The 24,849-nt window shown below is 36.7% G+C and overlaps 1 protein-coding gene across 4 annotated transcripts; it reads left to right on the forward strand.

The window, feature by feature from the left end:
* Positions 1-720: 720 nt before the first annotated feature.
* LOC137033316 (polycomb protein SCMH1-like) lies at positions 721-19,627 on the forward strand. 4 transcript variants are annotated; one of them, XM_067405436.1, is made up of 16 exons: positions 721-814; positions 2,145-2,191; positions 3,238-3,318; positions 5,838-5,908; positions 6,016-6,250; positions 6,900-6,988; positions 7,188-7,434; positions 10,404-10,648; positions 12,106-12,276; positions 12,380-12,506; positions 12,598-12,798; positions 13,332-13,499; positions 13,607-13,738; positions 14,840-14,980; positions 15,420-15,565; positions 18,464-19,627. In XM_067405436.1, the coding sequence occupies exons 2-16, from the start codon at positions 2,167-2,169 to the stop codon at positions 18,584-18,586; spliced, it is 2,202 nt and encodes a 733-aa protein (XP_067261537.1). In that variant the 5' UTR covers positions 721-814; positions 2,145-2,166; the 3' UTR covers positions 18,587-19,627. The 4 variants fall into 4 exon arrangements, with proteins under 4 accessions (XP_067261537.1, XP_067261540.1, XP_067261538.1 ...); XM_067405437.1 differs by having other exon boundaries at positions 741-814; positions 3,241-3,318; XM_067405438.1 differs by lacking the exon at positions 721-814 and adding an exon at positions 1,503-1,570 and having other exon boundaries at positions 3,241-3,318.
* The last annotated feature ends 5,222 nt before the right edge of the window (positions 19,628-24,849 follow it).

The following is a 24,849-nucleotide window of genomic DNA, read 5'->3' on the forward strand; positions in this document are numbered from 1 at the left end:
AAAAAAACTTTTTCACTAACAGAAGTAGTCACAAAGGGGAAGGACTTATTTATGTAAATAAAGTGAAGTCAAGTAAAAAGCAATGTCATCAAAAACACTTTTTTATTTGTTATAGATTTTATGCCATGTAGTTGTAACTATGCTGTAACTACTCTGCGAATTAAAAAACTGAATTTTTACACAACAGAAATGTTTCTGCAGCAGAAAAAAAATACAGAATACAAATTTGCATTTTTATACTCAAGCAAATATAATAAAAACAGATGCACATACTTATGTTAACATTATACAAAGCTAAAAATATATATTATAGGATTCAAAATTACTGCAAAGTATAATCATGTCATTGATCTGTCGTCTTCATCTCATAGCAATGTGTCAAAGATTATTTTTATTACAAGCACTCTGTTGTACACATATATGTGGATGGATTTAAGATTAAATTAAATAAATACATAATAAAACGTTGAAATAAATAAAAGTACAATGAGTGAAATGAAAGTATATAAATAAATAGGCTAAATGTGAAATTTCTTAAATGTAAAATGAAAAGTGACCTGTTCAGACGAATAAAAGAAACTAAATAACCTAACATTTTGGTGAACAAACACACATTATAGATAACTAGCATTTGCCTTGTTGACCCACTTTGATAGGAGTCTAATCGTCCCGTGCAGTCGCGTGCACCGTGCAGCCCCTCCCCTCTCCACGCGCTGCTACTGAACACACACAAGACTACACGCGCACTAAAAACATGGCGGATAAACACTAACCCTCACACTTGAGAAATCACACAAAAACCTTTCCGCGCAAGGTAAACAGTCCCCTTCCTACCGTCCGTAATAATTGCGTAGCAGTTATTACATCACTTTATAACTTTACTTTCAAAAAATTGTAGAGGAAAAACACAAAAAGTGACTAAAGAGAGTTGCTAGAGGTTAGCATTTAGCTAATGCTTGTTGTATATGCATTAGAGGTGAAGTATTGCCTTACAATAATAAAGACCCAAATAAGTATATTTTACTGTCTGTTTCTTATGATCGAGGTCAGTATAGCGTAAGGAAATATGAAATTGTAAAATGCGATACGAAACATGGCATGGTGCTACGTAGCATAGCAGCATATTTGTTGAGTATGGTGTTTTGTATGCTTTGTTCTTAAAAGTCTATTGTTTTATATCGTCAAATGCACTTAAATCATCCCTAAAGAGTTTGGCGTGATTTAAAACGTACAAAAAATAAAGAATAAGCTTTTGGTCGAGTTGTCGAGTTGGAAGAGTGTAGCTTCCCAGTGAAATGAGGTTGTAGTGGTTGTTGGTTTGTGAACGAATCTTTTAAGTGAACGATTCGCCCATTTCCACGTATCGACTCGCCTTTCATGCCTTTGTAACACGAGTGAATCTTTTTCAATGAGCTGATTCAAAAGATTCGAGCCACTGGGATGAATCAAATCCCCGCCACCACCGCGCTGTCATTTATGGAGAGGGAGGGACTGTGTGTTTGGCGCTCAAAGGCGCCCTGCTTTTGAACAGAGAACTGGAAAACTGGGAGACAGGGAGCCATCTTTTGAGGTATCTGTACGCATACAGTTAGTTTTTATTAATTTAATCTGCATTTAGACATGAGAGAGGGGTGTACGAACACAGAAATGATCAGATGCGCGCGAGCAGAATAACTTAGAAATGTTATTGACTGCTGAAATACGATGGTTTAACGGGATCTTATCGTTTATAGTATTATTATCTTGTTGTTATTGTATTATTATTCATTTGAATATGAATGATTCTGTCTCTCTAACAGCACTGCCCAAACATGTTGCTTGTTGTTTACCACTTCACATTGACCTTTTTTTTGGGTCATTGCTGGTTGTTATGCGTCTGACCCAACGAACCTTTGGCTCAGTCCAGAAAGAAAAGTGGTCAATTTGTGTAAGAAAAATTACCTTTTGGCTAGTTGTTTTATCTATGTCCATGTTATTGTTCTTTGGGGAATATATCTGGCAGTGTTCAGCATGTTAAGAATGAGAGATCAGTGACAGCTGACCAGGACAACAGTTCACTTCCTGAGAGACAGACAGGCCAGATTGAACCACAAAAAATCAATGTAACATGGTTTAAAATCTCACTGTGTGTTTATGTTTTGCAGAGAGGTTGAAAAAAGCAGGATCATGAAGAAACCTGTACCACAGAAAGGTGAGACTCTTATTTGTTCAGAATGTTAATATTTATTTATAAATAATATTTTTTATAGAAAATATTGGAAGTTTTTTTTTAAACAAATGCAAATAAAAGCATAAATCTTTAATAAATGTATAAACAAATAAATAATATTTTATATATAAATGTATAATGTCACATTATGTTACTTTGATTATGTCAGATGACACTGACAGATTAATATAAACTCAATATAACTGACACTTCACAACACCTAATAATGTCAGCCAGGTCGAGAATTTTACTTTGGTGACATTTGAATGAACACAGTTCATACAACAATGTTTAGTTTGCGAGACATAAAAACACATGATTAATGTAAGATGCAGGGCTCAATGCTAAGGATTGTTTCTAATATTTATAAAACCATCATTTATATAATTTATCTAAATTAAAATAACTTTTTTCATTGTTCTTGACCCATGTAAACTTGTATTCTAATAAATAAGGTTGATTCGACGCCAACATTTTAGATACCAGTGAAATTTCAAAAATCTCGATTCCAAAATCGACACCACAGCAAAATATACTAGCCTAAGTAAAATAAGAACAAATAAACAAATTACAAGCGATAGCACAAATAAATACAATATACCAAAATACAATGTACAAATTATATACAATATACAAATTAAATAAACAGTGCTTCTTCAGTGTTCAGTGTTTTTTCAAGTAGGTCTAACAGTAGTATTCAGGTAAGAAATATTACCAAAATTGAATAAATTAATTAATGTAAACTTCCAAAGTCTTCACTGTGTAAATTAAATATACAGATTCATTGTTATTAAAGTAACAAAATTTGCTGAGTCAAGAAAAGAGCAGTGAAAATTTACTCATTTGAGTTTTTTTTCTTTTGACCTAATTCACTAATCTAATGTATGGACACATCTGATTTTCAGAGAATATGAAACGAAGATACTCGGCAAGATTAGCATCTTGTCATAATTTCAATAATGAAAGTTATAATTGTTATCAGGGGAGATATTTTGATTTAGTGATTTTGAAGTGTTTTCCTCTCCCAGTAGCTATTGAGTGGAAAGATGGTAGACGGATCAAGCATGCTCGCAGTGGTCGCCCCTCTCGCGTGCCATCACAGTACCAAGGTAGCAACCTCACTACAATTAAATAATTCAAATATCAGTATGTCTTTTATATTTATATATTTATAATATTAAATTTAATATAGTTAATCAATATTATACAAATAGTGCCATTTTATTCTCCAAATCAGCATGATTACAAATGTGATATTTTTATACAACAGTTCAATAAACAAGGTAATATTAAGTGACATACATTTTAGACACAATATTTTTGCTTTATTTCGCCAACAAAAATAGTTCCAAACAAAGCCACAGCACAGTTTTGTGTCTCTGAGCAACACACGGTGTTGTTTCCTTACTGAATGAACAAATCGTTTAAATGAATGATTCAATGACTCACTCATTAAGACTATTGCTGCATCCCAGTTAGCCTACTTATACTACGCCCTAAAACTATATATTCTTTTTGTGAAGAAAAAGTATATACTTTTGAGTTTAACTTTTCAGTTAAAATCCTCCACATAAAATATCATTTAATTTCCTTCCATTTCGGTGACAAATGTATTAGCACGTTGATCTACCAGGGTCTTTCATGCGGAGAGCTTTCCTCATGTTTTTGCAATTTGCATAATGATGCAATTAAAAGTTAATGACCAAACATATCCTCACAAAAGTTCACAATGCTGTTGCAGTCAGATGAAATATAATGTGTTTAACATTGAATAAACATCTTTTCGTCTGGTTAGAAACTAATTATTAATCACTCAAACCCCTTTATCTAATGCTGCCTTTATGTGTTATCGGAATTATCGTAAATACTAGTTTCCTAGTTAAAAAATTGGACATGAACGAGAGGTCAAGTCAAAATTTGAATGCGATGAGCTCGTAATCATGACTTCAGAAGCTGGAAAGTAGGAAATTTCTGATTTTTGGAATACTCATTTCAACTCATTACGATTTGGACACACTAATTCTAATTTCGAATACTATTAAAGACGAATAGTATGCGAATTGGGACACAGCGTATGCATCGCTTATTAACAGTTAGGGCTGCACGATTATGACAAAAATCATAGTTGTCGATTATTCCCTTGAAATTGTAATTGCGGTTATTAATTACGATTATCACAATTTACATTAAATTATGTTTTCAATAGCTTTATACCATTGTTTGAAGCAACTGTATGCCATATTTTTACATGAAAATAAACAAGTTGAAAACACTCTTCCTGAAAAACGTTTATTGCTTTTCTATAGCATTAAGCCCCAGATGTCAACTATACATTGGTTTGTTTCTTCTTTAAATAAAAAAAAGTAAAAATATTATGCATGGTATGAAGTTATAATAAAACTAAAATTAAAACAATGGAAAAATACCTATAAGATAACCTGTTGAAAAAAAAAACACACATCTTAAGCACACAGAATAAATGGGACTTTTTTTCTTTTTTGTAATTGTGCCTTTGTACGATTACTTAATTGTGGCATCCATAATTGTAATCACGATTAGGAATTCGATTAATTGTGCAGCCCTATTAACAGTGACTTGCTCCCACCTACTGGTGGTTTTAATTTCACATGTATATTTTCATCATTTTTAAATAATTTCAAATATCAGTATTCAACGTTTTATGTTTAAAACATCAAAAAATTATATATGCATTTGTGACTGCAGGTTAAATGCATTTATGTCACCTCTGAGCTGCATTAAAAGTGTAAATGCATCTAAATGCAACTTAAGATGCAGGTTCTATTTTTCCTCTGCATTGCAAAGATTAATTTTGTTGATACTGATTTCATTTGATTGGTAGCTGCCCTATTGTGTCTTATTAGTCTAATTGAATTTATTGATTAAATGTAAGAATTTGACACAAAAGATGATGCATACATTAATTAGGTTATTAAAAAAAATCCTTTAAAAAAGGTAAAAATGACCATAAAAGGTTAAAGTCAATTTAAACTTATTGGAAAAGATCATTTCTATCATTGCTCCGAACAAACCTCCACACAGAATATGAAGAATATCAAAAATTTAGGAGTCGGCTGTCCACAGCAGTCCTATACCTGTCAAGGTATCAGCACAATAAACACACTCAGCAAAATATAGTCTAATTATTGTTATCAATAAAATCCCAGAAAATATTGAGATATAATTTTTTGTCAATATTGCACACCCCTAGTCATATATTTTTGTTAATCATTAATCATTCAGGTTTAGACTATATCTCATTGTAAACCATCATGTTGGTAGTCATGGAATGGAATGGTAGATAGGATAAAGACAGATGCCTTAGGTCTCCCACATGTGCAAAAGGACAATAACAAATAACAGCACGGAATTAAACACATAAAAGTTGCAAGAATTCCAATATGACTGTTCATACTGAGTTCGCATTGCAAAACATCAGACCTGTATCTGATCTGGTACAACATATGGAAGTGGCCCAAACCAGATTCCATTTGGTTTGTGCAGATCACAGTGTTATGGGGAAAAAAAACTGGATGTGGGCCACTTTGCCTACAGTCTGAATGTAGCCCAAGAGTCGTTTGATGCTGACATGTTTACCTTTATTTTTAAGGGCATTTCAGTTGGGAGAAGTACCTGAAAGAGACAGGAGCAGTCGCTGCTCCTGCTCACTGTTTCAGACAAGTGAGTCTTTTCATGCACACATGCAACTGTGGAACACATCATTATTATGGATCAATTTTAAATGTCATATTACCACATTAAGAAAAAAAGTTGACCCTTATTCTCAGAGCATGACCCCTCCAGTGAATGAGTTTAAGGCTGGCATGAAGCTGGAAGCTCAGGATCCTAGAAACACTACATCGACCTGCATTGCTACAGTGGTGGGCCTGACAGGTTCTCGCCTTCGCCTGCGACTGGACGGTAGTGACAACAAGAACGATTTCTGGCGCTTAGTGGACTCTGCAGAAATCCAGCCCATTGGCAACTGCGAGAAAAACGGAGGCATGCTGCAGCCACCACTAGGTCTCTAGAATCTCACAATTTTAAAACCTTGATTCTATTCACAGTGAAATCTGCTTGTTAAGACTATGTCATTAAGACGTAACAAATATTGTGTCCGGGTCCAAACCTCCACTTTGATTCAAGAGAGAATGCTATCTCAACAGCCATTTATGAGCACTATTTATGTATAGCTTTTAAAAACTCACAATGTATACTACAGTCTCTGGATTCATGGCATCCTGGACACCAATATTTTAACGATTCTGAATAAATGAATCACTGTTTGGCCAATGGAATTTTTAGTATGGACAAAAAGGTCAGGATCATTATGTTTCTGTAGTATTACAGCACACCGTTTACTTTTGGTTTCTGATTAAATGCTTGGACCCGGAAACAGTGACGTGTCACGTCAGAAGTAACAAGTGGATAGATTTTTTTTAAATCATTCAAGTAAAGATAAGTGATTTTACCCCATTAGTGCCATCTTCTGATTTTAGCTAAAGCACAATACCTTACATGTTTTTAATAATGCAAAAGAGAAAATTAAACAGAGCACAAAAAGATCATGTCTCTTGCAACACAAGAAATCAGCAACTTCCTGGCCTTCATAAAAATGTGTTTTGATCAGTTTGGAGTGATATTCGACTGAATGTTCTGCATTGTTCTCTAGGGTTTCGTCTGAATGCTTCATCATGGCCCATGTTCTTATTAAAAACACTCAACGGAGCAGAAATGGCCCCAGCCCGAATCTTTCACAAGGTATCTGTTGCTAACAGCAAATAAACAAACACACACAATAGGTTCAAAGACAAGATCAGTGTTTTTGTTCACATATTAATTTAACATGTTCTGGTCATTTGATGCTAAAAGAAGCAAAGCGTAAATGTTTGCCTTTCATTCTTTTTGTCTGCTATGTTTCTCTTTCAATCACTTTCCATGCATCTCTTTGCCCCTCCAGCAAGAGCCACCTGCCCCAGAGCAGAACTGTTTTGAGGTGGGGATGAAGCTGGAGGCTGTTGACAGGAAGAATCCTCACTTCATCTGTCCTGCCACAGTGGGCGCGCTGCGGGGTGTGGAGGTGCTGGTCACCTTTGACGGCTGGCGGGGCGCTTTTGATTACTACTGCCGCTACGATTCCAGAGACATCTTCCCTGTCGGCTGGTGCACACTTACTGGAGACAACCTGCAGCCGCCAGGCACTAAAGGTATGGATCAATTTGTATGAATTCAGACTCTATTATTCTAACAAGTGTTTACATTCGCATTCATGCACAGAGAAGATGTTGAAGAACAAAATACCTTATTTAAACGGTTTCAAAATTTATGATAATATGAAATGTTTCTTGAGCACTAAACAGCATATTAGCTTGATTTCTGTAGGATCATGTGACACTGAAGAGTGGAGTAATGATTCAGCTTTGCCATCACAGAAATAAATAACATTTTAAAATATAGTATTAAATTGTAATAATATTACACAATATTAGTGTTTTACTGGATTTTTTGATCAAATAAATGCAATCTTTGTGAGCATAAGAGACTTCTTTTACAATATATATATATATATATATATATATATATATATATATATATATATATATATATATATATATAAAAATCTTACCGACCGAACTGTATACAATTTTTAGAGTCTTGCCTATGAGTTTGGGACTCGTACCTATTGTTGTCTGGTAAATGAGAGGGGTTTTATGGAGTTGAATCAGTAGCTATGTTTCCATCACCCTGTTTTTATGTGCATTTTGAAGTATCGCATCAGAAACAAATTATGAAAACGCCAAATTAAAAAAAATAAATAAATAAATCCCTTAATTCGCAAAAAGGTTTTTGCACTCGCTTGAGGTGGTTTTTGACTTTTGTGAAAAAGAGTTAATGCGAATAATGGGAGATGGAAACGCATTTGCCGAATAAAATTCTGACATAGCGAACATTAAACCCACGTGACTAATCGTCTGTTTCGGCTGACGGTGTTTTATCAAAGACTATAGATATAGAAAGACAGTTCACTCCTATTAGTTATTAATGGGAGAAACTGCAACACGCAATATGGCCGAAGTAAAAGAGCCAATTGCTGATTGATCAAGTCATTGCAGCTGCGTTAGAAACTTGCACTTAGGACTTGCGCATTGGCTCGTCTAGCCTGAAAAATATGCTTTTTTTAACGCTATCTGAGCATAAGAAACAACATTTATGGGACAGTTCATGTCAGATTTTGTTGCTGATCTGAAATATGTTATTTAATTGTGAGTTCGACAAGCAGTTTTTGAGATTTCAGGATTCCCCCATGCAAATAGATAAGATTTGGTCTTGGATGCTTGAAATAGCTGCCTGGAGGCATTGCAAATAATGCCGCCGAGTGAACTGACTTTCCTTGAAGGGACTTTGTGTTTTATTTACTGTTGGTTACTAGGTTACCAATACCACAGTCATCCGCTCAAACAACTTGATAGAAACGCAGCTAATTGTTTCTTTTTTTTTTTTTTTTTGCAAATTTTGAAAAGATTTGCTTCACGTTTGGATGGAAACCCAGCTAGTGACATTGAAAAAGAACTTTATGCAATTTACATTATGTACGTTTATGTTTGTAGCAAAGATGGGAACTGGCGAACGTTCAACATAAAACTTTAATAACAAAATAAACATAAACAACAAACTGAAAGTAAAGCGGCACCCCCTCACGGACGACTGCCGCATAAACTAAAACAAGACAACATAATAAAGTCAAGGCCTGATCCTCATCCTCCACTGTTGTCACTCCTCCTTTTATCCTTCTGGAGCTCCTCCATGGGACGTGAGACCGGTGTGGCTCATTAGCACTTGCGCCTCTGGCCTCACTCTGTTCCCACAGCTCTCGGCCCTACTCTCCTTGCAACAATGTTCTTAATGTTCTTAGTGGATCTTATGATACAAAACCAACAGGGAAAAATTGAGGTAAAAAATAAATAAATAAAAAGGTGTTTTAAAGGGATAATTCACCCCCCAAAAAAGTTTGGAACAACATGAAGGTGAGTAAATGATGTCTGAATTTTCATTTTTGGGCGAACTGTTCCTTTAAGCAATAAAGGCATTTGATAGAGAGAAAATCAGAGAGAATTTGAGGGTTTTGGTTTACAATGGTTTGGCATCCACCCAGCTGGCATGGCTGCAAACCCTGTGCCCAATAGCAGGCCTTGCTGGTGTGACCGTTTGAGTGGGATGAGCGAAGAGGGTTAAAGAGACAACGCAAGGCCAGTGAGTTTGGCAGAGGAGGAAAACCCTTTTCAGGCCTCTAAATTCACACTAAACTTCACAGCCATTTGTGGTAAGCAAGTTGTTATGGTGTTTTATTTTTGAATATCTTTATGCTTGAAGGAAAGTAGGAAAATAAGTAAACGTATCAGTCTGGGATGGAGCCAAAACTACACCATTTGTGTATAAATGACTTTCAGGTTAACAGTACTAGAAAGATGGTTGTCGTGTCACTATCAGCAGACTTTAAAGCTTTAGAGAGAGGATCGAAACTAAGGGGCAGGAAGGAAGTGAACTGACTGAGAGAATAAGATGCCACAAATTGACACGCACTGCAAGATCAAGAGCAGACCCTTGTTCTGTGAGGTCGTGTAGTCTTCATTTCCCAGAGTTGGATGAGTACAAACTGCAATCATGGCCTCATTAACAGGTCCGTAAATCTCTGATGTGTTTGTGTGTGTTTGCTCTTATTTGGTTGAATTTGATAATTTGATTTTTCTGGTGTTTTTTGTTTGCTCAATTTTTTTGTCTCAATGAAATTTTGATAAATGTTTAATTTGGGTAAAGTTCATAAACTTTTCATTCTGTGTTGCTTTTTTTGTTTTCAAGAATCTCAATTCAGATGTTTAAATCTTTCTCTCCATTTTTCTTGAATTCTCTCTCCCTTCCTCTTTTCTTGTGCTTGCTCTCACATTTTGTTTTTCATCTGTGTAACACTTCAGAGGCCCCCAGCACCAAAATGTGTAACACAACTCGTTTCTTTGTTAAAATGGCTCAAAGAAAAATGGGTCAGCTCTCCACACAAAGCCTGCCTCTCTTCATTTTCTGCTTCTGTTTATTGCTGCACGTTGTGTTGTATTGTCCTGTTTTATCTGTAGTTTCGTTCTTTCTTTCTCTCTTTTACTTTATTTTATGTAATTTTTTGCAGTTGGGTTACCGAAGACGCTAGGTGCACTTGGTGCCCTACCAGATGGTGGCATAGAGGGGACAGGCATGCCCCCTACACCAGGCCGACCCCCACCCCAGAAGAAACGTAAGCCTGGCCGCAAGAAAACCAAAATATCCGGGCCCTGGGGTCAGAAAGGAACACTTGGTTCCCAGACAAGTCAGCCTGAAAAGGAACTGGAATCTATTAAAATCCCCAAAAAACGAGGCCCCAAACCAGGAAGCAAGGTATAAATGTATTTAGAGTTATTACAATATGAAAAGTAGTTGATAGTAGGGTTGTGCAATATTGGCATAAAGTTCGCAGCAGTGACAAAAATGAACTTTTCCAATAAATTTAAATGTATTAATGTATAGGCATTTTTTTTTACCATATTCTAAACTAACTAAATGTATGCCTCATCTTTTATGTCAAATTCTTCTTAATCATAAATTCAGTTAGAATAATAAGACACTCTAGGGCTGTTATGTTAGGGCTGAAATGAAATCAGTTAGCTCAACACACAAAGACTGTTTTTTCTTTTGACTGAAGCAGATTTAAATACTTGGAATTACACATGGAATTTAAACACCAACTGTAAATACAGACTAAATGCAACTGGCTCTGACTTGACGTGTTTGGGCATGATCAGTTGTAAGTATCAAATTACATTCATAATGGCCTTAAAATCATTAAGTGTGTCCCCGGCTTTAAGATTTATTTACACAGACTGTTTAATGCAGCTCAGAGGGGACATGAATGCATTTAGCCTGCAGTTATAATTGCATAAATAATGTTTGTTAATTGTTTAAAAAATATATTAATTGAATATTGAAATATGAAATTAGAGCTGCACAATTCTGGATAAATTGAGAATCACATTCAAACTGAAATTTATTCTTCCACAATTCTGAACCAACAACTAAGCAAAATAACATAATTTGCTAAAGGTTCTGACAAAATGTTCATTGCTGCAGTTTATTTAAAATTTTGAATTAATCTGAATGAATTATTTCAAAGAATCAATTTGAATGAATGATTCAATGACAGATATTTCAACAGTCACTTGTCGCCACCTGGTGGTGTAACAATGTAATTGATACAATCGTTATTTGAAGCGCCATGTTGCATTCAAAAGGTCATTTACTCTATTTTGAACGCTAACTGTAGACTTATATCCAAGTGTTGCATTTAATACCCAAACTATTAACTTATATCCCAGTACACTTCTATGATAATGTTTTGTAACACAGAAATAATGATACTGTGTGGTTGAAAAGACAGTTTGTGAAGCTGTTTCATACTTATACCTGACAACAGAATGAAAAGTCATTCCACTACTCTGCATCTCACGTTTTTAAATGCAGAAACACATTCTGGTGCTTTAAAAAGTTAAGACACAAGTCAACATCATATTAGCTAGCTATAGTCATATCCACTAGGAGCAGCATGGTGGTCAAACACAATGTTTGCTGTAAGTTTAGGAGGCCAAAGATTGCTAAACATGCTTTGTGTGAATGAGATGCAATTCCACTTATGTATAGACAGTAAACTATCCATTTAGTTTCGATATGTTTTGCTGGGTCAATGATAAGGTGAATTTTGTCTTATAAAAATATGTTTAGATTAAATTATTAAGTTGGTATTATTATAGTTTTTAATTTGAAATTTTTTAATGTGTTGTATTTTTTATGTTGTCTTCTAGCTAAGCTGGGCCAAGAGGACAGCATGGCTTGAAGGAGCAATTGGAGGTCCTGGTAGACCTATCAGTAAACCCAGAGGCAAACTGCCAGCCAGCTGGGCCCAGAAAGTGCAACAGAACCCAACAGAACCCATCAAGATTCCAAAAAAGAGAGGCCCCAAACCTGGCAGCAAGGTGCAACTCTTCAGAAGACTAATATTAATAAACCAAATCAAAAACTATAAGGCATTGTTATTTATGCAATTTGACCTGACTGTGCTTATTTCTTTGTATACAGAGAAAGCCCCGATTGGTACCTAATCCTATGCCCACTTCCCCAAGCAGTAGCACTCCAGAGCCAGACACCAGCTCAGTTCCATTGGACAATGCAACCATTCCCAGCGCCGCCCTACAAGCCCCTACAGGTATTGCAAGTGTTTTAAATATTTTTAAATTGAAATATTAAAACAGTCCTTGTTGCATACTGTCTTTCCTAACAACTTCTCTGTGTCTCAGTATGTGTGTACTTGAATAAGTATGGAAAAGTAGGTCCCCATCTGGATGCACGGCGTATCCAGTCCCTGCCAGATCACTTTGGGCCTGGCCGTGCTTCCTCTGTGCTGCAGCAGTGTGTTCAGGCCTGTGTTGACTGTGCACATAACCAGAGCATAGTCTTCTCCTGCCTCAAACCAGGCCACGGAGGAGAGCTCATATCAGGTGAGCGCACACAGACCCACAAAGCTAATAGAAAATACCTATTTTGACTTCTTGTTAGGACAGAATGTTTTAGGGACAATTTGTAATTGCAAATTTTCTAATAAAAATTTGATTGCCATTTCGTTAGCCTCATAGCATAAATGCCTAAGTCATTTTTTGGCCAAATTGTGATATCTGCCTTTGAAATATGATCTGGGCAATTATGCTATGAGGCTAACGATTTAAAATGCAATAAAATAAAGCTCCTGGTTTGTTGCACTTGTTTTTAGGGCTGCACAGTTTGTAATTATATATAAATAGGACAATAAATATGGTCGACGCATGTTGCGTTTCCAAATGCCCATTATAAACAACCCAAAATCAGAGCACATGCAGAGTTGTGTTCTCTAAGGAGCAACATTTACTGCAAACTGAGATGCTCTGAGAAAAAAAGCAGAACACAGTGCTGCGCTTCACTCTAAATATTTATTTAATTAAACTGCAGATCATAGACTAATAATAACAACTAAATTTTGCCCATTTGACTTTTATAGCCTACTTTGAGCAGCAGCACCACACTCTAACACTGCCGGCAGTGAACAGTGTGACGTATGTGCTACGCTTCCTGGAGAAACTCTGTCACAACCTGCACTGTGACCCATTGTTCGGCAATCAGCCCGTCCCTCTAGGAGGAGTTCACTATGACAGCCGGACGTACACAGGTCAGCGCTCATGCGTGCAAACGCTGCTTGGACTCAGTACTATCTTTTGTGCCTTTTTGATCTTACAGTTGTGCAGACTTAAAAAGAGGGCCTTGTATATGTTGTAGAGAGGAGAAACATTGCAGAAAGTCTGAGTTCTGGACCTGGTCGAGGCACTAAGAGATTCCTTCAACATGACGCCTACCATAGCAACCCTGTACCGCACAAAATACCTAAAAACCACCGTATCTCCTCAGAAGGTATTTCACACTGTTCCACTGCTAAAAGAGCATTTACAGTTTTTTTCTCAACCGCTTTGGCACATTTTCCGAAACAGTCTTAACATCCTCTACACTGTAAGTGCAACTGTCACAACTGTTTGCTGGAACATCAGAACTCTATTGCATGTCTGCAAAATGTAGTAACTCACCCAAAACATTTAATTCATGGTTCAAAACCTAGTTATTGTGTCAAATTGGCCAATGCCACCAAAATAAAAAAAATGTTTTTGTCATCATGTGAGCCACTCTGGTCAAAATGTTTGGATGTTTTTTCACCATGGAAATATTTTTGTTCTACTTTTTTGTTGACATTGACTGCTTTCTATACTACACAGGAATGTCAGTTTTGTCTAGCTGAATGCTCTTGTACACACTGAGCTTTTTAGATACAGATTTCAACAGTAGGTACAAATTTACGGGGAAAAGTCAATACTGTAGTACACAAAAAGAAAATGATTTTTATATATTTACACAGTACATTTATTTTCGTAGAAATGTGTTACATGTCAACTGAAAATTCAAAGTTGCTTGTTAATTTTTACACACTCTACAATTGTATTTATACAGTACTGCTGTAGCTGCTGCTCTTTAGGGTTGTGATGTTCTTCCCTGTTCAAAAATGGTAGCAATTGTACTGGGCAAACTCCATATATATGATTCCAAACTTGATTGGTAAGAGTGTGATTCCGATTTCATTACAATGGCAGGCCATTTGCCAATTTAACAGACATTACAAACATTCCATGTCAGATATTTGTAGAATATACATGCATGTCTGACACATTTTGATCTACAAGCCATGTGCATTTAGTTATTGTGCAAATCGTAGACATTGTACTTAGTCTTTTGTGGACTCATGCCAAAACATGCAATTTGCTTAAATCAATAAGAAGTTCAAATCTGATGTGAACAAGAAACCAATTGTTCAAAGATCTGAACTTATTATTTTGAGAAAATAATTTAATTTGAGAATTGATCCAAAGTGATTGAGAAAAACTGTATTCAGTGAACTCTAGATGTCTTTTGGTCCATTTCTAAGTATTAAATGGTGTTTGTTTGTGTATTTTTGCACTTGATCAGAGCCCTTCCTGATAGAGAATGGGGTTGGCAGCTCGGAGGTCTTGGAGAAAACACATTTGTCTCCCGGACATGGCTTGTCAATGCGTCCCCTCTCTCAGAATAGCAGCTCACCGGGGAAACTACATCGTCTGGGCTCAACAGGTACAAAAATCAGCCCACTGTTGAAGATCATTTGCACACAGCGAAAATCATGGATTTCAAATTTGATTTAATCTTCAAAAGTTGTATTTCTGCACTATTTCTAATCAAATGTAAGTAGATTTGTGTCATTGACTCCTAAACAAAAAACATTCTGGATGGTTTACACAGACTTGTGTAGTTTATGCAACTTGAGTGCTGCTGTTAAAGCAAAAGGAGGACAAATATTAATAATTAAATTCAGCCATTTTTTCAGTTTTATTTAAAATTGCTATGCTGTTAATGTACTGAAAACAAATTATATGAGGAAAAATGTAAAATAGAAGAATATTCACTTATGATTTCAGAGTTTTGGTCTCCACTGAAAACCTTATTTGGGAATGTGATCATGTGAACAAAAAGATCTTGATTTTCAATGATTTGTCTTCTGACTGCTGCCCAGGTTCTGAACGATTTCTGAGCTCAAAAAGAGAAAGCCCGCGACTTTGTGGACAGGACCCCAACCTGTGGACGGTGGAGGACGTCATGCAGTTCATCAGAGACATCGACCCTCAACTCGGACCACACGCAGACCTCTTCCGCAAACATGTAAGTGAAGAATACAGGGTCCCTGGGGGTCTCTAAAAAGTTTGGAATTCAGTTTGATCAAATTTAAGGTCATCAAAAGTCCTAAATATCTTAAATGGAATATCACACGTCTTTATTAATTTAAGAGTTCTTAAATTTGTGGACAGAAAAACAAGAATCACTATACAGCCTAATGTGATTTATTAAACTTTAAAATGCGATAATTTATTTTAAATTAATTTGAGCACTTCAAAGTCAAAATGTGGTGCTTTTGCACATTTTACAGGCTCTTATTTTCGGAGCAGATGCAATTAATGAATAGCATGCATTTATGTCAAGTGATTGCTAATGATCTACTGCTAATGAATTATCAATGTGTTTACCTGATGGTTTTTATATTGTATTATGTTGTAGATTGTTGTAAGAGTGCATATTTTAGCTCTCCCCTCATCTTTTTGAATGAGCAGCTAGAAGTAGTAAAGACATTTCAAAATAAGTGTCCTGGTATATTTTGGGCTTGTTTAACAATGCTTTATTATTGCATTAATTAACTTAACCAAATGCATCCTATATGAGATAAATCATGTTTTCCTTATAATTTAATGTAGCCTATATGGCAAACATGTGCTGCACGTTGCACTTAAATGTATTTTCCTTTTCGAAGCTGATTCCAATCATTTCAAGCAATTCAAAATCATCATGGAGAACAGTATGCATCTGAAGTGTCTCAGCTGATGGAAAAAATAGATTGTTTATCGGCTTTAATAGATTGGCCAAATTTTCTTATCGCATTGATAATGATAAAATTAAAAATTGACATATGTCGGCTGACATTGATATGGTGGCTGCATCCCTAAAGTCGACCTCTAATTCCTATGTATTGATATATTAGTACATAAATCAATTTCAATATATATGTATGTATTGAATAAAACATGCCTTATGGTGCGTTCACACCAGACGCGAATGAAGTGGTAAGTGCGAGTGATTTACATGTTAAGTCAATGCAAAGACGCAAAATTGAAATCCTGCGGCACGAAAAATCAAGTTGAAAAATCTGAACTTTGGCTAATTTCCATGCCGCGGTAACCAATCAGGAGCTTGCTCTAGTAGTGACGTGACGTAGCGAGCTGAGGCAAAATTTCAAAACAACAATGGAGGACAAAATCATCGTCGCTGTACATCTTCATACATTTATAGAAACAGAAATAAAAAGGATTGTGTTTGAAAGAAAGTGAGTGAGGAGGTCGGACAATCTGATAAGTTGTAAAAAACGGTCTTTTTATTAGAGCTATATATATATACATACATACATATTAAGACTACAAGCCAAATAAAGACGACCAATTGAGCTTATTCGCTGTAATTTACAATTATTTCCCCACTGACAAGTTGTGTTTATTCAGAGGAAGTGTGCAGAAAGCAGTGGGAGAGTCTGGGACACATAAAGGAGCAGGAGAGCCCCTCTCATGACGCGAATTCTCGTCTGTTGTGAAGGGATTTTCACGCGCGAATGAAGCGAATGTCATGCGCGAATGAAGCGAGTAAACTCAAAATGTTCAAGCGTCCAACTACGCGCGAATAGCGCGATTTATTCGCGCAAGTCGCGTCTGGTGTGAACGCAGCATTAGGGTTTAGTTCGATTAAAATGAACTTTGGTGTGATTGCTCTGTTAGTGCGTTTCATTTGAACGTGTGAATTCTGCCTTCTGAACCCTGGTGCGCACCAAACAAGCGGACCAAGACCACTGAAAAGATGGGTCTCGGTCCACTTCCAAACGAACTCTGGAGCTGTTCGAATGATATATGAACACAACACAGACCAAAGACATGTAAACTAACCAAAAACAGAAAGATGAGACCCTAAAAAGGACCGAATCCTCACACATGTTGGTTTTTATCGTCATAGTCGTGAGTTTGCCCATCACAGGCATCAGACGTGCGTCTCCACGCAGCAGATCATTTGTGTGTGAGACAGAGGGATTCCTGTCTCTGTTTTGACTCCTTTACACATTTTATGCTCTTCACGACTTCCCAGCTGGCCAAAATACCATCATATGCAGGCTACACACACACAACAAATGCATTTATCTCAGCACACAACATACCTTTAGGTTCGGTATCTTTCGGTTCGGTGATAAATCTGAACACTAATCGTACCAGGACTGATTTTTTTTTTTTTTTTGGTCCGGACCAAACAAACCGAACTACAAGTGTGAACACACCCTTAAAAGCTTAGTTCACCCAAAAATAAAAATTCTCATTATTAAAAAGTCATTATTACTCACCTTTCACATTGTAAACACAGAGCAGCTCTTCCGGGTTCTATGTCAGATTGCCGGCTCAGTATTGGCTGGCTCTTGCGTCAGCATTACACATGAATAGCATTGGAGACTGACACGAAAGTGAAGCAGTATTAAGTACCTCATTAAATGTGTGCCCCATAAGTAAAAGAATTTGAGATACATGATTTATTTTTTAGATTTTATGGGTTTGTTCTGTAGGGATGTATAGTATTAATTTTATTTGTGCAGTTCTCAAAAAAGGTCTTAATGTCTTATGATTTTAAAAACTCTGCAGATACCCTGGAATATAGAGATTACTGAATTACTGTCTCCTGTGTTCATGTTTTTACATCCTATGATGCCTTTTGAAGACTTGCAGTCTCAAGCATGAGTCTTGAACTCTGCACACCCTGTGCAATTTTTTTTGTTTTGATGTAGCATGCTCATCGTTGGTCGATTTGTTGTTTATTTTACGATGAATCTCAACCTCTGACAAAGTTCTGACAGTGTCACAGAAAACATTTTGACAATACATAACATTTTTATTGTAGATTTTGTGTCTAATATCCTTTCACACACAAAGAATATTCTGTCTTATTGTTTATGCAATAAAACATCTTCTCCTGGTGTTACAGGAAATTGATGGCAAAGCTCTCCTCCTGCTCCGCAGTGACGTCATGATGAAATACATGGGGCTGAAGTTGGGTCCCGCCCTTAAACTCACCTTCCACATTGACAGACTGAAACAGGGTCGTTGACCTTAATGGCACTCAAATGAGTTTCTCTCTGATCCTCAACCTTTACCCCTTTCAAGCACATTTCAAGATGCACGACATGCTGGGATCCTTATGTGCCCCAGTACTGTAGCAGGTGTCGGCAAGCTTTCGAGCTCCGCCCATCTCTTTTCCCTCCCTTTTGTTCGATACTCCCTTTCTCCTGGTTTAAATGCATTCTGTTATTAATTAAAGCACTGTTATGACCGTTTTTTATGACGGAAATCCTCACGGTTAATCTCACATTACACTCACGGCTGTTTTTGTACCGTTCCAGAACATTTCACACGTTTGGACTTGACTGAAGCAGTGAAGTGGACAGTATACAGGCCAGTTTTAGGCCTTGATTTTTATGACATATATGTTTAATTGTATATTATTTCACCCTACAACAATAAGGGTGTTTTGTATGGCTTTTTTATACAAGAATTTGTATAAACTTTCTTCAGTTAACTCCAGATAAACACTAGGATCTCCCCCATCAGGCCAGGGATACCTCCGGACTGACACCTCAGAGACCATTACTCAACCTCCATACTTTATACACGGCACACTTAGGAATTAAGATGCGGTCACACTAGACTTTGAGCATGTCAAATTACTTCAGAACAAATATGGGTAACAGGAATGATGTCACTCTCTATGCCATCAGTTTGAATCAATTAAATGATAAATAACATACATTAAAAATGTTAAGTTATCTACTCCACTTTGCGGGAACAATGCAGGCAATACAGTTTTGAAGTTTCTATTCTTTGCATTGCTTTGGGCCAAAAGGTCAATCTGTGACAGTTAGGTACTCTGTTAATCAAATGTGTTTTTGTTACACCAATTGTGAGGACAAAACAAAGCACAAGACTTCTTAGTATGTACTTGAATGAATATGAAAGGAAGTCTAGTGTGACTGCATCTTTTCTGCTATTATACAATCCGCCTGTATTTTATATTGTGTTGATGTTTACATTGTCTCTCTTGTTTGTACTTTTTATACAATATGGTAGAGTGCATATGTTGACAACGTTATACTCCGTACGTTTCAAATAAAAATACGGAGTTTTTCCTCAGTTTCTTTTCTTTTTTGCCTCAGATCTCAGGGAAATGTTGTGTGGTTAGTTTCTATGGAATACATATTATTATATTTTGTGGGCGACTACAAATTTATTCTATTGCACTTATTATATACATAACATAAAATGAACTTTGCTTGAAAAGTAGCTAGTTCACATATTGCATATCTTAACCCATTTGAAAGCCAAAAAACGGCTTTATTAGAACCTTATACCTAGATTTTTGTTTGTTTGATCAAAAAGGACAAAAACTTAAGAGTTTGTTGAAAGTGTTTTGGACTGTATTTGTGCCAAGTGTCATGTATGATGCTGGTTCACTACCTTTATCAACCACATGGGGGCAGAACAACCTTTTCTTGTTTCTTTTGTTCCATTCTGGCTGAAAAGCATATAGACCAGTCACCAGTACAAAGTCTCTAATTGGTAAAACTTTAGAAAGATAATATTTATGTTCTTTACAGTCTTAAAGCGATTTAATATAAAATATACAATGTTTTGTTTCAACCATGTGAATGTCACGTTTGGCCAATAAGGTTCTAATATAGTGAAAATAATAATCAAAATTAAAGCAACAGTTGTGAAGAATTGCACTATTTCTGAGTACCACAGCACATAGTGAAAGTGCTTGTGGCGGTTTTCACTGAGAGACATGGGTGCACGTATAGAGCCGAGTCGAGGGGATGTCATGTACTGTAAATCTTACCACATTATCAAAAAACAGGAAGGCGCCTTTCAGAGTGCAACACTTTGACCAAATCCCTCAGTCACAGTCAGCATGTGCGCACACTACAATACACGACTACAGTGTGAATAACAGAGTCATGTGACTTACAAATCCCTCTGTAGTTTGTAGTGTGGAAAACCCCTCTCTATCATACTGGCTGTACCAACATGCTACAGAAACATTTTGGAGTTTCACTGTGCTGTGTGAGTGATTAGTACAACCGCTCCAGATTTTAGTCAGACCAAATATGTTTGCATCAGATCTTCAGAACTCTGTGTACTTTGATTAAATGTGCTTGAGTGTTCTGTAACATCCCCAAAAAAACCCAGTGGCTGTGCTATCTAGATGTCATCAAGGTCTTATTTCAATTAATATATTATGGAGAAATGGAGTTTAACTGTAAGCAAACACCCACATTGTCATCAATCATTAAAATCTTTCACGTGGTCTGCTTTCAAAACTTATTACTTATGTCATCAATTTCTCAAAAAGGAATATTCCATGTTCATGACTCACTGTTCAATACAAACACTAACATGTTGCTAAGCTAACATGCAACATTCTATTAAGCAATACAAAATGTACTGAAATTGTAATTAACTATTTGTTATCAGTAGCCTACTAAATAAATTATATTGTAATTAATGATTGCGTCCAAAAACTGGAAAATGCTGCCTTCAGAGGACACATTTCAAGGTAAAAAGGCATCAAGGCGCGTCCAAATCCAATGTTAGCTTCACTTCCTTTTTCCTGAGATACCTTCATCTGATCGATTTCTGAAGGCATAGATGTATCCTTCACTGCCTTTGATATCCCACAATCCTGTGTGTCCATTCTGTGACTGTTGAGCTAGAAATTTAAAGATGGCATCTGAAAGTTGAGTTTGCTGGTCAGTTTATGTGTAAATGTATGTTTTCCACTTTTGATGTCATTTCTAGCAAGAAATTACTACTGTAGTAATTAAATATTTGTTTAGTTCTCACTGCTATTTTGCGGTAGATCATTAAAATGTTACACTGCCTCAGAAGTTTGGCCGAAATGAGATACCTTCATGCAAAAACGCTGCCTTACAAATCATTGCCTGATAGGGCAGCGAGGCAATAAGTCAGCTGCCTAGGTTTTCGGATGCAGCCTACATTTCTCTCACCTCATCCACCATCTTGGATTTGCACTGCATTCTGGGATTGTCTTTTCTGTGAAGGATCCATGCAAGATATCTTGGGAAGCAGCATAATAGAGTATCTCAGAGATTACGTGTTTTTGTAGGCAAAACCCGGAAGCGAGTTAGCATTTTAGGACTTCTGGTTCCATCACCCTAAAGTCAATGGGTTTTTGCTAAATCGCCTGAAATAAGGTCTGTGGTTAACAAAGCATCTAAATATTTTCACAATTTGATCTATGACATAAAACACACCAGTTATGACACACTTGTGATTTTTTAAACCTTTATTGTGTCTTAAAAACGGCGGTTGCAAACAAGTTGCTAAAAGGGACTACTTTCTTTGGCGGGGACTTTAGACGTCATCATGACAAACAGGACATTTGGACAGCATTTCTCATGAAAACGTTGAAGTATTCATACACAGCAGAGATCATAATCATTGAGCATGTTTTTAAATAAAGTTGTTTTTTAGATAAAGTTTGAGGAAGCTTGGTGGTGACGTTGATCCGCGACCATGGTGTGCTGTAGTCCGTTTATAGCGTACTGTTAGCTTTTTATATCTGACGACTATATTTAGGCTTCAAAACGTACAAATGTTGTGTAAACTTGAAAAGAGTATCTTGATAGACAAAACGTGTAAGTGTCATAACCCTGTGTTAAACACAGAGCTTATTTTTTGTGATTTTCCAAAAGTCTATGGGAAAAATGCATAGGCTTTCAATCGAGGGAACCCGTGCGCCGCTAACACATTATCTCTGAGCCTTAGCGTCTAGAACTCCTGAAAATCCACCTCACTAAGTTTTGGAACAGAACGATATTTAAATGTTAAACGCGTGTAATTTCTATGCCATTCTCACCCTGTAACAGAACAACTAAATGGAGGACTTTTTTCAAACAGGTTTCCTAAACACTCCCCATTCTTCATTGGTCGGACAAAACAGATAGCCCTACCCCAAACTCACAACATTGGATGAGCCTTCACTGCTTCTAAGTTGGGCTGGTCGGAATTTCCATTTGATTACAAAAAATTTGCACTTTGTACATTAAATTCTTGTATCTACTTTGGAAATGGTGTGAATTTTAATGTTTATCCCATAGACTTCCATTGAATGTGCTCGACTGTAAATGTGATTTTTACAACAGATAAGTGGAAATTCTTTTCTGTGGTATTTTCATTTGTACTGAACCCTTGAACATTTCACATCATCTCCACAAAGGACCATCAAGACGTGTCAAGAAACATAGGATCCAAACTGTGATTTTCAGTGTTTGCGATCACAGCGAGTATATTTGGAATTCAAAAGCATCCAGCAAACTCAGTGGTATCCAATCGGAAGAGCAGACAGGTGCTCTCTCAGCCAGACATGCTACAAATATAAAAATGTGTCTGTCAGACTCCTAGAATATTCTGAACGCTTAGAGCGCCGACACACTATTGTGTGCCAGAGGGTGCTGGGTTAGTTTCTACCATCTGTGATATGGGTTTTGACCACTTCCAGCCCCCACTCAATGTTTTTACAGCTTTATAGCTCGCCTAGTGCTGTTGCGCATCTCCTCTCAGAAACCGTGTTGTTCACTGATGTTTGGGAAATTTCTGGTCGTACGTCATTTGTCAGTGTGATAGTAATCTCTTGCGGGCAATATCAAAACCCACATGGCCTTCTCAATCTGCTCCTTCTTGATCTGCCAAAACAGTGTGCTTGAGATTCTGCCACACTGCTCTGGAAACATTCGGAGCACACACTTGGATGACCTCACCTGGATAGCTTGTGTTTAGCAGCATCCATCTGCCCGTTGGTCGTTTATGTTAAATCCTGAGCTAAAGGATATCGGTAGTTCAACACTCGCCGATAAGATTAACACACAAGAGCTTAAAGCCGCCCCTACTGACACACACATGCACGCACAACACTGAACAAACAACAAACATTGCCACTCCTACCTCGGCTTGTTGAAGCTAGCCTGGCTGAGAGGTAAGCTTCACACAGGAAAATGAATAATTTACACAGTGCCCTTAACTTCAAAAGCCAAAGGCAATAAACTAGAAGGGGAGGGGAACGATGGGCTCAGAGCAGAGAGAAATCTCCAGCGATTTTAGCTGTCAAACACTCTCGGTGCCACGGCCTGCCTAAACATGTGTGGCATCATCATTTGCACATATATAATTAAGATATTAATATGTGTGAAGACCTGTGATGGATCAGAACATGAATATCCATAGTTAAAGGTGGTTACGATAGTCCTCTGAAATATGTCTACTAGGTCTAGATGAAGCTCATCCAGTGGTCCAAATTAGGTTTGCTTGCTGGCAGTCAGGCGAAACAAGAGCAGGAAGTGCGGTCCATCACAATCAATTTCTTGCATACGTTCACACATGAATAGTAAGTGTGTGTTGGGGGGGCGGCAAAACCAATTGAACTCTGAAAAACATGTTTTTATTTGAAAGACGGTCAGTCGACAGAAGGGAAAACATGTTGATGCGTGCCCCACCCATCTCTCTTTTCCTGTATTTTTCTTTTTGATATGGTGATCTGAAGCTCCTCTCATTAGATCACATGATTTGTGATCTAATAAATGTTTGGCTTTAATATAAAGAATCTGAATGGTTTTTGCAGCCTGGTGCCATAAGAGAACCTTTTAAAGCTCTGTGGTTCTTCAGAAAACTTGTTTCAAAGAACCCAGTAGGCCTTCACTTTGATAACTTGCACTAATAAGCTGAGGATCCTATGACTGTAACCTTAAGACTTTTTTTGTAGCAAAATATAGAATATAGAAAAATAAAAAGGAACTTAAGGGGGTTATTTATCATCATTTACTCATATCGTCTCAAACCTCTTACTTTCTTTTGTGGAACACACACACACACAAATGATGTATTGACAAATGTCTCAGGGTTTTTTGTTTTGTTTTGTTTTTTACATACAATAGAAGTCTGAAGTCACCAAATCTGTTTGGTTACCAGCATTCTTCATATCTTCTGGAAGGAAGAATAGGCCTGCAGGTTTACATTAGGGTGAGTAAATAATGACAGAATTTTGGGTGAACTATTCCTTTAAGGTGCTGTAAAGACCCATTAAATTTTATTTAAACTTCTTATTTAAATTGGGCCAGGGAAAAAATATTGTTATCATCTTAAAGACCCCCTGTAGTCAATAATTCTATCCCTTAAAACTCATCTTTGATCACCAAAATGACACATTTAAACATTTTTTCCCTGTGAAAAAAATAAAAAATAAAAAAATCTTCTTTTAAAATAGCTTGAATGTAACTCCACACCCTTGCCTCATTTATTATT

Source organism: Chanodichthys erythropterus, chromosome 2 (genome assembly GCF_024489055.1).
Source record: "Chanodichthys erythropterus isolate Z2021 chromosome 2, ASM2448905v1, whole genome shotgun sequence".
In the NCBI taxonomy this organism is placed as follows: Eukaryota; Metazoa; Chordata; class Actinopteri; order Cypriniformes; family Xenocyprididae; genus Chanodichthys; species Chanodichthys erythropterus.

Bases quoted from the DNA above. Each gene is read 5' to 3' on its own strand.
- LOC137033316 (XM_067405436.1), top strand. From the start codon at position 2,167: ATGAAGAAACCTGTACCACAGAAAG. The intron at 6,989-7,187 runs GTATCTGTTGCT...TTGCCCCTCCAG, and splicing joins CAGCCCGAATCTTTCACAAG to CAAGAGCCACCTGCCCCAGA. The intron at 14,981-15,419 runs GTACAAAAATCA...ACTGCTGCCCAG, and splicing joins ACATCGTCTGGGCTCAACAG to GTTCTGAACGATTTCTGAGC.